General features: G+C 46.7%; 1 protein-coding gene across 3 annotated transcripts in view; it reads left to right on the forward strand.

Moving 5' to 3' along the window:
- Window positions 1-17,312, forward strand: part of FNIP2 (folliculin interacting protein 2) — a 457,199-nt gene that overhangs the window by 427,176 nt on the left and 12,711 nt on the right. For all 3 annotated transcript variants that reach the window (XM_069631342.1, XM_069631341.1, XM_069631343.1), the window contains one exon: window positions 8,755-8,955. In XM_069631342.1, coding sequence (XP_069487443.1) covers window positions 8,755-8,955 — 201 coding nt within the window. The remainder of the gene's footprint in view (window positions 1-8,754; window positions 8,956-17,312) is intronic.

Here is a 17,312-nt window from a genome sequence, read left to right on the forward strand (position 1 = left end):
TTTCTACCTGATCAAGCCCCCTCCTCCCTCCCCCCCGCCCCGGAAAGTGCCCCGTCTCCCTCTTGTCTACTCTCGTAAGTGATAGGTGTGCCCCCATCTGGCGCTGAATTAGCACCTTTAATACATGCATGTGCAGCACTCTGCTTTGCTGGTTCGCCATTCAGACACAACTATGCTTGCTTTACTAGTGAACTACTGGACTCATGGAGCTGCTGGAGAGATGCAACACCATGCTGCCGAATCAAAGGCCACTATATCCCTTACATAAACGTTCAAAATGGAAGGGCATACTTCGAAGCCCTCGCACATGCCTACACACTCACTAATTGGGACAATTTACCAACAGGGCTAATATAATCGTGCACAGCCGGGAAACCTTAGTGAGAAAACATATGAGTGCACAGGTGAAAGGAAGGAATAAGCAATCATGTTTGAGTAAATTAAACCAGCAAATAACAAATCAAAGCCTTCATCGGGTAATTAGGCCAATCGAGGGTGCCATAAAAGAGGCAAGGCTTTGCAGGAAGGGGCACTGTCCAGCTTGCAGACCAGGAGGTAGATCTGAAGAAGGAGCATGACATGGAGAAGAGTAAAGAGGTGAAACATTTGACCAGGAAGGGAATGGCTAGGAGCCCTTTAGCCATACTTTAGCCAGACACTTACTCCACTTAGGCTTGTGACTCCAAAAGAGTTTGACCTTTGCCTGTACGCATACTAAGAAGCAGCTGCTAAACAGGCCTTGGAGGGCCACCTTGCTAAACAGAGGAAGTTTCTTTTGGGAGTACCAACCTAAGAGGAACCACAGGCCCAAGAGGGCAACCCTTGGCTGGAGGGTGGACACACAGAGGTCAAGTTTCCTGCGGTCATGAGTGAAAAGTCCACCCAGTCCTGTTCTTGCTTGGAATTTTGGGACTTGTAGTTTTCCTAATTTCTTATGAGCAACAAATTAAAAAATCCAGAATCCAAATGGTATAAAACAAGAGCCGATGACCTTCCCACACATGGCCATGGGAAACTTGAGAGCTCTGAACAGAAGGCAGTCTGACAACAACCCTAACCAAGGGGGAAGAAGTACTTGATGGTAGGAGTGAGTTATAAGGTATTCATGTTGGCCCTGCAGTGCAACCTGCGGCTAGAGGGTGAGAATATCTAGGCTTGACAATTACCATAAGCATATGGGGTGCATGGGGTAGTTAATGGTAGAACATATCCTTAGGACAGCCAAGACATTAGCAGGGTGCTATAGCCCTAGCGGTGAGGTTGGGAAGAAGCAAGCAGGGTGCTAGATCCATAGGAACAAAGACTGTTAAAGATCTTTGGTTAGGGAATTCTGCGGAAGATCATTATTCTCGTAGTTAGCCCTTGAGAAAATTTAAGTTGACCCATCTAGAAATATTTTACTATAGTGATCCTTAAAATGTATAGTTGGATTCTTCTAGCACCTTATAAATATGCATCAGTTTGTGGACAGAAGTCAGGGAGTGTGCTGAGCGCTATATTCAAGAGACTGCAATAGATTAGAGCACCTCAGGAAACCCTGAAACATCATAGTTTAACCCATCCTCATCGCATTCCTGAATATAAAAGAAAATGTTCAGGTGATGTTGGCTATTCTACACAAGCCTTAACTACTGTAGGTGCCTCCTATTATGCCTATCTAACTTCCTCATCCACCATCGTTCAGCTATTCAGAACATGGCAGTAATTCTCACCCTTGAACTGAAACCCAGGGACCACATCACACTATTGCCCCCCCCCCCCCACCCCTCCAGTCCCCCCAAAAGGCTCCCTTTTAGGGCATGTAGTAATTTCAAAACACTTTGCCTTACCTATAGATTATTTTGGAATAGGACTAGGTGAGCAGTCTGTCTTGAGCAGAGGATAAAGTCCTACTCTCCCTCCAAACATCCAAGATCTACTAGCTCCACCACCGTTGTCATCTCATCCTTAAAGAAAAAGAAATTGGATTATAAGACTGGGCGTGCTGCAGGAGCCTCCCTGTTGGATGATAACTGCTGTTTAGGACAACTGGGACAAAGAAGCACCAGGTGCTGTAGTTCTACCCCTTTATTTGTGGTCTTGTGTAAGTGGCAGCCGACTGTGACAAATCAAGGGAATTTGTTTCTTCTTCCTAGGGAGGCGCCACCCTCTTGATGCTAGGGAGGTGAGCCCGCTTCGCAAAACCTTCCCTAGGGGTTTGGCGAAGCGGGACCTCACTGGGAGTGGCTCCTCTTGAGGGGACAAGGACTCCTATTCCTCTAAGAAACTCTTACAAATACCCTATCCTATGTGGGACCGGAGAAGACTGATATGGGGTCCCCAAGTTGGAAGCAAAGACTTATTTCAGCATCATTGGCTGAATGTAATTCTGAAGACCGACATAGCGTAACAGCTGACAGGAGAGGGCATGCCCTCTGGAGGGCCGGCGCTACGAATAAACGAGTTACTATTGCTGAATGGAGAGAAGGAGGGAATCTAATGCAGAGGCAAACCCCTGACGTAAGTACGTTCTGAAGGGGCAGAGATGCGCAGATCCGGTGCTTGGGAGGGGAAGCCACCATGGAAGAGAGACACTGAACGGCTTGTTTAGAGAAGTCCTGAGTACATAGTCGAAAGGGGTAGAAATCCTGCTTTACCTGGCGGCGTGACTATGCAGCAGCCATGGTGGGCTGGGAGTCTGCAAACGAACAATGAGATTGGGGAATGACGGCACAACGAATCCTCTGTTTGCGAAAAAGGCAACGAGGAGCGAACAGCGATGCCGACCAGAGCTCTGCAGCCAAATGCCTCTCTCTCTGAGATTCCAGAAAGAGCAAAGAGCAGTGGCCTTGTCCATGAAACGCCATCCCAATGGAGCATACCTGAAAGAAGCAAAGGTAATTGGGTTGCCCAGGCTGGAGGGAGGCAGAGCGAAGAAACGCCAAAGGTGAACAGAGAAGCCAGTGGGGAGAAGCCACCTACAGGTCAGTCAGACCCTCGGAGAAAGACTATCCAGAAGGGTTACAGAAACCCTGAAATCCCATAGAATCGAGATTGGCAAATACGAGGGAACTTGCCCCTTGAACTAAGAAAGGCAGAAAGTCAGAGGGACCTGGAGAGGGGAAGTTCGTGGAGCTCCTTTTGTAGAACCAAGAGAAAAGAAACTGATTCATTTGTGGAGACAGATTAAGGAAAGCATATCGCTAATAAGAAGAGTTCGGACATTTGGTTTATGAGGACTTGAACTTCTCATTGGGCGGATTGAGAGAGACACAGGGTAGTTTTTTTCTTTGAGGAATTACAACCCTGAATTGGAAATACCACACTGGATAAGTCTGAGACCTGAGATCCCAAGTGGGTTTTGAAATAAAGCAATCGGAACATATAGGAAAAGTGGCTGTGACTACAATTTGGCGTTATTTCGTTAAAGTGGTGGGGCCAGTTAGATGATAGGATTTGGACTGAGGACTATATTTTGATTTGTCTTAAGACGCGCACCCTTATTATAGTTTCATAGGAGGTAAAACCCTCACAGCAATAGGGATAGTTGGGCATTATTATTATTCTTTTTTTTATTGAATAATCACCCTTGAAATATGTTGGTGAGTCTGACTCCTTCTGGTTTCGTCACACAACTTAAAAGGCAAAACTGGTGTCTTTCCAAAAGAAATGACAGTAGGATGGTTTTCTCCCAAATGCCTCGTCTGCTGTTTGCGGTTAGTTCTTACCAAAATTATAATCCAACTCTAACCCCATCCTTACTCTAGTCCCTATTCTAGCCCTAAACCAGCAATTGCAAGCCCTCAACCTTTCACTACCAGCACTGCATTTTTGGCTCCTTTTTCTAGCTACTTTGTGCTTGACAACTTGCAGAGGTATTTTCATCACAATCCTTTCACAGGCTACATTTTCAATGGCTACCCTCTGGATATCATGTAAAAGGCAAACATGTGGGCTTCTCCTTGTGCCATTTGTAAGTGCTATTACAAGCTGGGTCAAGCCATCCTCTAAATATTTGGTTTACAGGGCGCAGGCACTATACATGACCTCTTTACATTATATTACACTAATAGGGTGCCTTCAGCTCTATCGCAGCTCACTTACTGTGACAAATCCCGAGATGTTGTCACTTCTCCCCTAGTGGGAGCCCCTTCCCATGAGGCCAGGAAGGGGAGGCTGCTACCCGATAGTCCCCTTGGGGGTGATGCTCAGCGGGTGGATCTCATGGGAAGGGAAGGGAAGCCCCCTATGGGATTAGTTACGACCTGAGGAGAGCATGGTATCCCCACAGCCCACCTTACCCTAGCCCACCTTCACCACCAACCCATACCAGTAGCATTCCTACTGTTTATATGTGTTTTTCTTATACATCCAGAGTAGAAAATACTGGGACGAGGAAGACTAAGAACTATCCAAGTAAGCTCTGTTTCAGCATGCCAAGATGAAGAAGGGCTCTACTAATTCCTGGGAGACTTTTCCATTTAGTACTGGGATGAGGAAGAAGCAGAGTACTAAGGAGATCCCCGCGGAACCAAATTGAGCAGTCTAATCAATATAGACTTGATGTGTGTATAAAAATCAGACTAATGTTGAGCCCTCCCTGGAGGTACCAAGAGTTCAAATGGGAAAGCAGTGGAGAGAAGGCAGGCCAGAAAACCATGTTTGGGGTGCAAGGACCGCTCGACGAAGAAGAAAGAAGCTGCTCCTGGTGTCCCGTTGGGAGGCAAATGTGCTGATCAGGAAGCACAATCGTGGAATGAAATTTCCCTTTCGGAGCGCCACAAGCAACAGAGAACCGCGGACAGGCAAAGAAGGAAAGCAGTGGGCCAGAAGCACCTTTAAGCTCTAAGAGCACTGCAGACAATAAAGACAGGTATGCGAGCGTGAGGGAAGGTGAAATTGGCCCAAGGCAATGGTGTAGAAGCTTGGAAGCTGGAGGGAAACGAGAGTTGTGGGCCAGGCACCCCAACCCTAAAAGTTTTGAAAGCATCCAAAACAATCATCAGTCTCAGTACCTGGAAGGATAATAGTAAATCAGGTGGACTAAACAGAGAAAGAAGCAAGTGTGAGCCTGGGACCCACACCCACAAAGGCAATCAATACCTCCAGAATAATCATCATACTCATTCCCTGTCAGGACAGTATACCAGGTGGACTGTATATGCAGCCATGAAAATATCTTTGTTGTTCCTTATTAGAATGGTATCTGGCAAGAGAGTATACCAGTTGGATTGTGCATGCAAGTCTGGCACCCACACCCATTGATGCATACCCATCAATCTTCATAGTCACAGTACCGGACAGAGAAAGGAGACAGGTTAACTCTGAGTCCAAGAGCAAAAACAAGGGGGAGGAAGAATTACCCTTGATACAGTCTTGTGAACATTATAATAACCATAGTTGGCCAAGTGAAAAGCAAGGTTGATGATGAAAAGAAGTCTGGGACCAGGGGATGGGAGTTATACACCCTGGTGTTTGTGAATACTCTGCGAACAGCCAAGAGAAGGGTGTCATTCTCTTGGCATCATAAGGTGTCTGAGAAGGACCTGGAGAAGGGAGACATTCCCCCAGGAGTTGTGGCCATTGTGAAAGCAGCTAAGAGAACTGAGTCTTTCTCTTGGCACTGTGAGAAACCTGAGGAAGACCTGGGCGGTGGGGGGAGTCATCCCCCTAACATTGTGAAGATAATACTTACTTTTCTTTGTACCTTGGTGTAAAGTCAGTCCAAGGAATCTTTGAGACTTTGGTTTGGTATTGTGCCCTTGACGAAGAACATTTTCTTTTCATCACCCAAAAGAGAACATTTGAGGCATTGTCAAGAAGGGAGCCATTCTTCTGGACCAAGATCATCGCCAGCTTTTCCTTATTTAGGGGCAATTCTCAAAAATGTGCTCATTCCCTTCTGCCTTAGAGACCCCCAGCTCTTTTTGCTGGACTTTGGGACTTGTTATATCTCCTGTATATTTATTGTGATTTATTCTCTGGGTTTCTTTTGACTTTGGAGTCTGACAAACTCGACACACAGCACCTTCAGTGCAGTGAAGTCTCTTAGATTTCCCCAAAGGTTTAAATACCTTCTCTTGGATAAACATCTGTTTCCAAGAGCAGTGAAGTGAAATTGACTTTACTTACATTTGTAACTTTTCAGACCTAACACACACTATCTTACAATAGGGTGGTGGAGGGGTTACTTAGTACCCCCCTTGTCTAGTTTCTCATGTAACATTTGTATGTTACCCTTTCTACAATTAATGGCTGGTGACAGTGGTTTACTTTTTACTACCATTGTGTGTTTTTACCGTGGACTGCGTTCGCAGCTGCAGTAAGGCACCCATGGGTGTCCATTTTGTCAAAATGGCCCGGTCTTCTTTTTTCACAAATTCTTGTTGGAAAGGTCCTCCTTGAGATTACTCTGCGTGCCAAACCATGATTGGTCCCCTTGTTCGTTTTGTCTTTGGCGGGATTCACAAGTGAAACCTGCCTCTGGCTCTAGTATGTCTGGCAGGGGTAGGAAGTGAGGGAGGTGCCCATACCTACCTGTGCATAATCCCCTTGGTTTCAGGAATGCACCCAAAGGTGATGGATGTCTAGCTGTCCGGCATAGACAGCCCCCCTGCTGTGTGATTGACAGCTAGGCTGGAATGAATGGGAGAAACCTGCATAAAAGGAGAGGCTTATTGGCTTGGAAGGCAGCGTCAACCACTGGACGAAGGAATCCAAAGAAGAACTTGGAAGAGACGCTTGCTGCAACTCCTGGACCATTGGTTTGCCCGGTGAAGCCCTGCTGCAGTGCTGAAGCTCTGAATTCGCCTCGACTAGAGAGCCCCTACAAGGACGAGTTCTCCTTTTGAGTTGGTGGGACCAATCAACTCCAAAGTAAGCCTGTCTGGACATCCTCTCGCAGCTGGATGTATTTCCACTGCTGCTGGAACCGAAGTGCCAGGGAGTAGAACACTAGATTGTTTGCGTTGCTTTTAAGTCAGACCTGAGCGCTAGGAAGATCCTCTGGACTTCCTGATGCAGGACTGACCAAGCCTGAGCCACCTCAACAGAGTGCTGGACCCCAGAAGCAAGAAAAGTCCAGAGTGGTATCCGAGAACCTCAGTGTTGCTATTTGCTGTCAGACGCGAGGAGCTTGAACAGAGAAGAACTGTTGAATTGAAGTTTGCCCATTGCTGCTGCTGACCTTCCCATTGCAGAGCAGGGGTCCCCAGACGTCCTCCCTCTTGTCCCCAAGACTGAGGCTCAGGAACAGGATCTGCAGAGCTGTACAGGAACAGAAGCCAGCTGGAACCATTTCTTCTAACCAGAGGTATTGTAAAGTCTAAGAGAACTTACTTCTCAGTTGAGATCTGTCTTGGTTACCTTGCAGAGTTGCTAAAGCTTTGCCCCTCACAAGGCTCCCAGCTTGTGGCCCTTCAAGAGTTCTGTTTGTCTACAAACCTTTCTAAAGAAGACCTTCAGCTCACCTAAACATTGTGCAATTTACATTGGCTGTCCTGGCTTCCTGAGAGACTCCTCTTTACCTCTGACTTTGTGCTTTGCCCCTTCCCCCAGGAAAGGGTTAATTTACTGTGCATTGGAAGGTTTTAAAAAGTACTTACCTGTTTATGAATTATTTGTTAACCTTTGTTTTATTCTTCTGTTCTATCTTTTACACCAAACTCAGTATTGCTCTAAATGTACCAGTGATGCATCAATGTTGACAGTGTCCTAGCTATTTAAGTCACCCGAGGGTGTAGGAAGTGTCTGTGTGCCATCCCCAAGGGGTATCATCTGATTTAGAGAAACTTGAGTGTTTTGAAGTGCATTATACGTGTTACATATATTGCTCCCTTTTGCTTATATAACTGACTGTCAAATAAATTAATAATTGTTTTTATCAAGAAACCTTGAGTATACGTGTTTATTTGAATAACTGTATTGTGAAACTTTGTCACCACATTGCTGCTCACATTGACCCCTCTTGAGATGAGCCTGGCTGCTCAGCCACACTACCAACCTGTGTAGTTCAGACTTATACCAAAGGTTGGTCCCTATTGCCAGGAGGTCAAGGTTATTGTAGTGCACCCAAAGGGTACTGCATACAATCTTGCCTAACACCTTAGTTGAGTGTAAGGGAAGGAAATAGGTTTTTGACACAATGGTGGACCATTTACTTTTGACGAGACTGCCTGACAGAACCCTTTGTTTGTGGCAGGGAAACCTCTGTTAGAGGTAGGGATAGTTAGATGTGTCTTCTTTTTTTTTTAATAAGTCTATAACCAAAATAAACATGCCACCTGTGTGTCACGCCCCTACTCCTGCACCCTCACAATACCTAAACGCTTTCTTGGCGTCTAGGTGAACATGGAATAGATATATTGGTTGTTCACCAAAGGCGCTCTTGTACGGGAAGCTCTTTGCTAGATTGAAAGTACTTTAAACATCTTAACTTGCTACACTCTAGTTTTGACGAGTTCGCTGTTTTTAGACAATTTTTTGACATGCAAGTGATTGTTTCCAATTAAAGCTCTTTAGCAGCGTTGTGCTTGCAGAAATCTGTGCTTTTGCCAGCAATGTTTTCATACATAATGTTAATTACATCTGCAATGTTTTCAGTACGACAGAAAAACACCTGTCATTCTTCAATGTATCCTCATGTACTTTGCTCAGTACCATGCACATTAATGGCGTGGATATTAACGGAAATTGGAAAATAACTGGTGAGGTAGCGAGCCGTGATGTTTACCAAACCTTGACTGGTGTACTGTTTTACTTGTATTTTCCATGCAGCATCCTGTGCTGGATGAGCCAGTGGCAGAAACTGTTTGCATTATTGCTGATACAGATAAATGGAATGTACAAGTGGCGACAAGCCAGCGGAAGACCATGGACAGTCTGAAACTAGGCAAAGATGTTCTTGTCTCCAGTCAAGTTTCAAGTTTACTTCAGTCTATTTTGCAACTTTCCAAACTGAACCTTCCAGCTGCTTTCGTAAGTCTGATGTTCTTTATATTTGTGGTATGAACTGAGTGTACTACGAGGCATATTGTGTGTTTTCCTCTCAGAGGTTTGCGTTTTGTATAAGCTTTATACAAAACCAAAATAAAACCTCTGAAATAACCCACCCAGCCATCAGCTGAGTTCCTACACTCAACACCCCATTGTTGTAACCACACAGATGTCCCCCTCTGAAAAATAACTAATCTAAACAAATACAAAAGAGCAATTCAGACTAAACTGCTGCTGAGACCCTCACGAATATCAGAAAGGACAACCAAAAAATACAAACTGGACATAGAGGCCGTCCAAAAACCCCATCTCTGAGATCAAATCCTCCTGAGTGAAAAATCTTTTAGACCAACCCACCAAAGCCTACACCATCTGTACATCTGAAAGCCTGCAATGCCTCCAGTTGACCACAGTCTAGTAAAAAAAAACAATTGTGTGAGCAGCACACTCAACATCAGTCCTATCAAGTTCTGGAAGGAATGGCCCATCTAGATTAATCTAATCAGGAATTCCATGAAACATTAATTCTTCGTGGAGCAGTTTCTGATTCTTTCAACCCGGCCTCTGCTCTACCCCTTTTCTCTCATAAAAGCATTGACAACAATGCAGTAGTCGCCCAGTTTTCAAAATAATTATCTACAGCTTTCCTCTTTTTGATTCCCTCCTGTCTGGATGTTTATCTCTAGTTTTACAGCCAAAAAATCTCCCTTCTCAAATGTTTGGATGAAATGACTTTGAAGTGGCAGTTGAAGGAAATCTATGGTTGCCATCTCTAATGGATTTCACCTACTCTTTTGACATGTTAGATGACAGAGGTCATGTCACCTCTCTTTAATAATATGAGGAGTCTGGCTTTTTCCCCACAAAGGCTAATCACATGACTTGTGACTTAAAAAAAAAAAAAACTAGGATGTGAAATGTCCCGATTCTTCATCTGCAAAGCCTGTTAAGTGTTCCATTGCCACAGTTTTGTTTCCCCATTAGTCTACTGTGACTGCTTGACTGGACGGTGGGGTTGCCAAATAGCCAGATGATCCATAAGTCGTTTGGTGTTTTTCCAGAGCTGGTGTGGGGGTGATTACTCCCACTGTGCCACATTAAGGAGACATAGGGTCACCACATTGGACCACCAGGAATGCCTGCTTTTTAGGGGGCAATATAACTGGCGCTGAGATTAGTGCTGGAGCAGTATTTGGCCGATCTGTCTCATGAAGAAAAATGGAGTCGGGGCGGCGGTGGGGGGGGGATTGTACCAGATAACCTTTGTTGTGGTTGCAATGGCCCCTCAAATAAAATGAAGTCAAGAGAAATGCACAGACCCACTTGACCCATACTGTTCTTAAATCCTATCCTCGACCATGAGGCGAGCATCATAAGTGCAAGCAAGAAAATCTTCCTGGTTGCCACCCACAGAACAATCGGAGCTCCTTTTTGAGCTAGGAAAATGTGTACAGTTACCCATACTACTGTAATATGTAAAAGGACTGGGGAAAGCTAATTCGTTGTGGGTATGTGGAGGTTCAAGGTAGAGAGGAAGGCAGTAAGCTAGCGTTAAGGGGAGACACTGAGATGATGTTAGGGGGGGTGGGAAGAAGAGCTGAAAAGGCTGAGGGGAAACACGATCTGAGGATGAGGTGCTGGGAAGGACTGGTTTGGAGAGGAATGGAGGGGTAAGAAGAGAATGATGAAGAGGTGGTGGGGAGAGATGTGGGGGGAAAGAGATTTGAGGTAGACTGGGAGAAATTGAAAGAACTGAGCAGGATGTTGGAAAGCAAGAAGGGAAGAAAGACACACACACAGAGCCCAAGTTCACGGGGTGTGTGAGTTGGAGAGAAGGTGTGAGCATGTGATGGCTAATCAAGGCGGTTTAACAGGAGTTCCAGGGTAGTACGGGAGACTTTCCTTTCACCCTCTTTTTATTTAGACATGGTATCTGGGCAGTAAACCACCCTATTCCAGCGTTCCAAGGAGAGAGAGGGAGGAGATTTAAGAAGGAAAATAGAGAATTGTTATCTGTTCCAAAATATTATTTAAAGTATTCTTTCTGATGAAACGGTGAATACAAAGGTTAAAAAAGCATTGTTGTCTGACTGCTTCTTGGCCCATATTCACTTTGTGGCACTGCATTATCTTTTCTAGATCAGAGTCTCCATGAATGACTTTGCTTCCCACATACTATAGAAACTATTGTAAAAATGTTCACTTTGCTCCCGTGTTTTACCGGCACCCCTGCCTTACATTTGCCAAATCCTTGCTTGAATGCCAAGAGTACTCCTGGATTCATTTGACACATGATGACCAAATTAGGCAAATAGCTTAGGGTGGTGCTTCCTCCAACTCCTCCCATTTATCTGCAGAAACATATGTTGGCCTCTGTCAACTCCCTCCAGCTCTGTGCAAATCAACTATTCCTTACAAGTCCAAAATTCAGAATTTCCTGTGTACATGTTCTCCAGCCCTCCCCACCAAGACTAAATGCAAAAATCATTCAATTATGCCTACCCTGAAGAACGTCCACTGACTCCACCGGAGTGCACCAAGGGGTCTCCATAACGCACAGATTCTCAGTTAAATTCATGGAAGGGTCCTCCAGTGCTGCTGAAAGACATGCACACTCTTTGGGGAATACGTTCTATTTCATGCTTCAAAACCCTCCACACATCCTCAGAGTACCATGCACAACCCAAAAAACAGTGCTAAATGTGTGCCAGTGTTTGCGGGTGGTGAAAACTAGCACTCACCTCCAAGCCACCAAGGCCTGGCTCTGCAGCAGCTCAGCTGGCCTGTTAACTCCATGGTGTTCATAGCAGACTAGCAGCAGCTGCAGGCCTTGCAGGGCTCGGGGGCTTGCATTTTTGGGGGGGGGAGGAGATGGGCCTGCGACGACGGTGCAGCACCGCATGAGCCCAGCAGTGGCCCAGCAGCAATGAAATGTTCATTATCATCACTGCCACTGGGCCCAGCATATAATGTCTTGCACTGACTACACCTTGCAGCAGCGGCACCTCACTGCACGGGCCTGGTGGTGGCCCATCAATTAAATGCTCATTGCTCTTGCTGCCACTGGGCCCGACAATATAATGCATTTTATTTGCTATTAGTAGTACTTGTAGCAACAAAAATATATTATATTGCCGAACCCGGTGGCAGTGACAGAAATGAGCATTTCATTGCTGGGCCGCTGCTGGGCTAGCAATTAGCAGAAAATTGCTTGCCGGGCCAGGGGACCAGCCTACAAATGCTGCGGCGAGTCAGGTCCTGCTCCTGGTGAGGACCCGACCCACTTTCAACTAATGTAAGTGATGTTTGGCCCGCCATGCTTCCTCCTTGGTTTGCCGGGGTGCCATGTGGTTCAGGGGTCACGGGTCACCCCTGAATGTGTGCCATGGGGCTGTGACTGTCCCAGCGCACGGGCAGGAAGTGTGAGTGGCAGTAAATTATTTTAAAACATTTTTTTTCCCGTCCCCCACTGTCCAGCAGTCGGACCTCAGGATCAGTAGTCATGGCCTCTACTACTCCTTTGGAGACTGAGGACTGAGGAGTCGGACTGGTGCCATTGGGGAACTGAAGGGAACTATGGTAGGAGAGCACTGCATAGACTAGAATAACATTATGTAAGGAGTCAGAGTGTCAGAGTAACTGTAAAAAAATGTTTTAATTAGCCAGCCTTTAGCCAGGCAACACACTTCCACGCACGCACAGCGAGATTGAACAAGTTGCCGAAAGCCTGTCACTCGTTCAATCTCACTGTGCGTGCGTCACTGTGGAAGTGGGTGAAAAAGAACTAGTGACCACTACTAGTGGTACTGGCTGGCTGTCTGCTGCCTCCAAAAGGAGGGAGTGGGATCGACTCTGGCTGGCCGAGAGAATGTCTAGTGGGGGTGGGGGGCTGTGCGAGGCGGTTGGGGGGGGGGTTGGAGGGGAAGTTCTGAGGATCTCAAACTTTGGCTCAAATAGTTGGATTTCAAGGTGTACTAATAATGTCAAGAGTTTACTTTAAAATCATTTTGGCTTTAATTTTCACACCCTGAATGCCAATGGTAAACTATGTCCCAGAATACAAGATAATGTCAAGTTGAAAAATCTAGTTAACCCCATGGTATTTTCAGTGATTTTCATTTAAGACCTGTAGTAAAAAGTTTTGTAATAAACGTAGATAAGATATGCAGACTCTTTGTCACAAACGTCATGGTATTCATGATGTTAAAAACATTTGATTAGTGCCTTGAAGCAACTTTATTGTTTTGCATGTCAAGATAGTAGACCTCATGGATATAAACACATCTTTAAATGGTCGCTTTGTGTTGCTCACTTTAACTATCACAGATTTGCAAGTTAACTGGTACCTTGCGACCTCTTTAAGTTGGAAATGTTCGAACATGCATCTGAAAGTCTCTGCCACAGCCACTGAAATGTATTTTGAGCACCTTACCGACCTGCAGTATAGCCACGCACGCTGCTCTGTGTGTGTGTCTTTTCTCTCGCTCTCCCTCTCCCTCTCGTTCTCTCCCCCGCTCTCTCTCTCTCTCGTTATCTCCCTCCCTCTCTCTCTCTCTCTCCCTCTCGACCTGTGGTGTTCCCCAGGAGTCTAACCTCTCGCCCTGGCTTTTCAACCAATATCTGGTGCCTACTGCATTTCCATTTTCTTCTCAAACTTCCAGTGCTATACTGATGACCCCCCAACTCATCTTCATGCTTCCCTCTTACACCTCTTCCCCTTCCCTCATCTTCAATTGCCTAATTGCCATTCATAATTGGTGTGCCGCCAATGGCCTTTGCCTAAATGCCAACAAGACCGTGATCCTCCTCAATGGAACACCTTCTCCATCCTTTCCCCTCTCTCTCTGACTGGCCTCCCTTGGTCCGCCTCCTAACTCTACCTGTGAGACTAAGAATCTCGGGTCCTCTTTGACCCCACTTTTTCCTTCTCTTCACACATCTCTGACGTCTCTAAAACGTCAAACCTCTTACTGCACCTCCTTAGAGGTACTTTTCCTTTTCTCTCCTTCCCTCAGAAGCTCACTGTCTCCCAAGATCTGGTTCTCTCTAGGTTGGACTACTGCAACAGCCTCTTTCTAAATCTACCTGCCTCTACTCTCCGCCCTTTACAACTAATGCAGAACAGGACTGCAAGACTTGTCCTTGGCCTAAAGCCCTGCATCGGATCTCTCCAGCTCTGAAATCCCTTCATTGGCTCCCAGTGGATACAAGGATTACATTTTAAACCCTCTGCATTGTCCATAAGGCTTTCTAGGACTTGGGTCCAATATACCTTCAACTATCCCTCTGCAAATACCTACCTTCTCGAGCCCTTCGCTCCTCTACGTCTAACTCCCTCAGGTTCAGTCATTTTTCAAAGAAACGAGTTGGGGGCAGACCTGTCTTCGGCTGGGGCCTCCCTTTGGAACAGCCTCCTGGCCACCTTGAAACTTTAGGCGAACCATCTCTGGTCCCAGAACCACCTCAAGACCTTCCTCTTCGCTTCTGCCTTTGCCCCTCTTCTCCCCTGCTGATCTGTTTTTCTCTCCCAGCACCATGCACCTGGCCACCCTCTGTTCCTCTCGGGCCCAGGTACCTGCTCACCATGCCTCCCTCCTGCACTGCCCCCAAGTCTCCCCTTGCACTGGTATCTGTATCCATACAGTCCCCCATGTTTCTCTGCACTTATCAGATATACTCTGACTAATCATGCACTTGCCACTTGATAGCTGCACTACCTATTTATTGCACTTATTTTTTATTCTGTTTCCCTCCTTTGTTCCGCACTTTCCACCGCTCCCCCCTCGCAGTTTCCCCTTCCTCCCTTTTTCCATGCACTTGCGCGTTCTTAATGTCACTGGGCCTAGTAAGATCGTTTGTTTTTGTTTCTCCCTTGTTCCCCTTCCTTTGCTTTGTCGCGCTCTTAAACACTTGTGTATGAGCGCGATATAAATAAAATATCATATCATATTGTACTACACATCCATCCCACTATTGGCCCGTGCCAGGAGTTGCTGCACCAGCAGACATGCGACATAGAGCACCAGCAGTGTGATGGGCTGATCTAGCAGTGAGCTAGGTGCCGGCGCTGTGGCCGGCATTAGTGGGCCAAGATATTTGGGCCCTGGCACTTTCTTTTACAAATTAAGCACTGATTTGAAATCCCCTGCCCCCGAACTCAGGAAAAGGCTTGCTGTAAACTCACTAGCCAAACGTCCAGTCAGTGCAAAAATCACTTTCTTTTTCAAAATCAAACTCTATTGACATTTTATTCAAAACACAGGTACGCCACACGGCTTACCCCTATAACCAACACATTGAAACCCTTCCCCCTCCTCCCGCCCCACACAGCTTAGTTCAATTATCCACACAAAGTGTGCAACCAAGGATGGCATCCGCTTACCAACCTAATGTCTCAAAGGTACGCTTGTCCGGGATTTGCGAGAGTGCTTCCCAGAATGCTCATAGTTTGCCCACTGTCCAAGGTTGCTCCATTGCAGTGTCTGTCTCCCCTCTTAGTGAGCACCCCTTTCTCACCTCCCAAACTTCTCCCTTCCCCCTCAGCTACTCCGCCCATACTTTTCAAAGAAGGGCAACCATAAACCATCAGTATCGGACCTGGTCTCATCCAAGCAGTACTCGAAATCATATATGGCGTGTCTTTAATACCCACTGTTTTCCACCGACATTCGTGGGCTGTTCCATCGCTGGGCCAGGCAACATCTGGCCGAGACCAGCATGACCTGAAACGTGTGCCCCCTTTCTGGTTCCAGCTCCTCTCCCGTGTCTACCCCAAAAAGGAGAAGCCATGGTGAGAATTCCCTCTGAATCCCATCTACCCCTTTTATCCATGACAGGACCTCCCTCCAATACGCCTTCACCCTTGCACAACCCCACCACATGTGGATGTAATCCCCTTTTTCTCTATGGCACTTCCAACAGCTCAGTCGTATCTCTCACGATTCTTGCTGGAGGATAGTGCCATCTATGTGCCAACTTCAGGGCCTGATGTCTATATTGGAGCGAAATCATTGAGTGGCTAGCACTCCTGCACATCTGAGCCCATAAGGGGTCCCCAATATCCCTCCCCAGGTCCTGCCCCCATTTGATTCTAGATGGAAAGGGGTCCTGTGGGATCGGTGAAAGTATCCTCATGTACAGCCACACTATCAGCCCTCTGGAACCCCTCTGTGTGAGCAAGATTTTTTCAAATTTTGTCAGCTCTCTCCTTAGGTTTTCCCCCCACTGGTCCTCTAACAACACCCCCTTCAGTTGCAAAAAACAGACAGTGACAGGTTATGGAGGCCTAGGGCCTCCTCCAGCACGGCCAAGGAGATGAAAGTATCCCCTTCCCACATTTGCCCCGCTCTGCTTAAACCTGCCACTTACCACAACTGGAAGGCCAGTGGCTCTGCGATTTCATCCCTCAGCGGGGGTTTGGGGGCGGCAGATACAACTCAGAGGTGACTGCCACATTGTGAGCCACCAATTGTCCCCCTTCCCTCCATATAGAGCACGGCACCTGGCGATTCATCACTCTCCTTATGACCAAGGCCCTGGGGGACCCACAACCATTCATCCAGTGTGACCGGGGTTAACACCGCGTTGTCCATTGCCACCGAATGGATCTACGAATGTGGGTCAAAGTGATCCACTAGGATCCGGAGCTAGGCCGCTCTGTAGTAAGTCATCAGATCGGGGAACCCCACTCACTGCTCCTCCTTTGGCAAGATCAGTGTCTTGTATGCGATCCTATGCCTGGCCCCCTCCCAGAGGAATCTCAACATAGCTGCCTTCACTTCTGCGAAGAATGAGGTAGGTATTACTATGGGCAGCATCTGGAATAAGAAAAATAATTTGGGGAGAAAGGTCATCTTTTTACAATTCAACTGGGCCATCCATGAGGGTCCCGAGCCCGACATCGCCCCTTATCTCTCTTTGACTTACCAGAGGGGGAGAACGTTTTTGGGGAGAAGTCTTCAAAACGCTGCATCACCTGGACGCCAAGGTATCGAAAGGTGTCGTCCTGCACCATGAATGGAATGCCTGCAATATATCCCCTTTCTGCTTCCGACAGGCTCCCTGCCATATACGCATCTGACGTCCCCATGTTGATTTTGAACCCTACTAACCTCCCATAGCGCTCCAGGCCCTCCAAGACCTGGGGAACTGAGTGGGATGGTCTGGTGAGATAAAGCAGGGCATCCTCCGCAAAGAGACTTGTCTTGCAGTTCACCCCCCCAATCATGACGCCCCTTACACGTTTTTCCTAATCAACACCAACCATATTTCCATCACCAATGCATAGATCAGCGGGGAAAGTGGGCACCCCCTGGCGTCTGCCCTGTCTCAGCTGGAAG

Source organism: Ambystoma mexicanum, chromosome 6q, assembly GCF_040938575.1.
Source record: "Ambystoma mexicanum isolate Mex_15411 chromosome 6q, UKY_AmexF1_1, whole genome shotgun sequence".
Lineage (NCBI taxonomy): Eukaryota > Metazoa > Chordata > Amphibia > Caudata > Ambystomatidae > Ambystoma > Ambystoma mexicanum.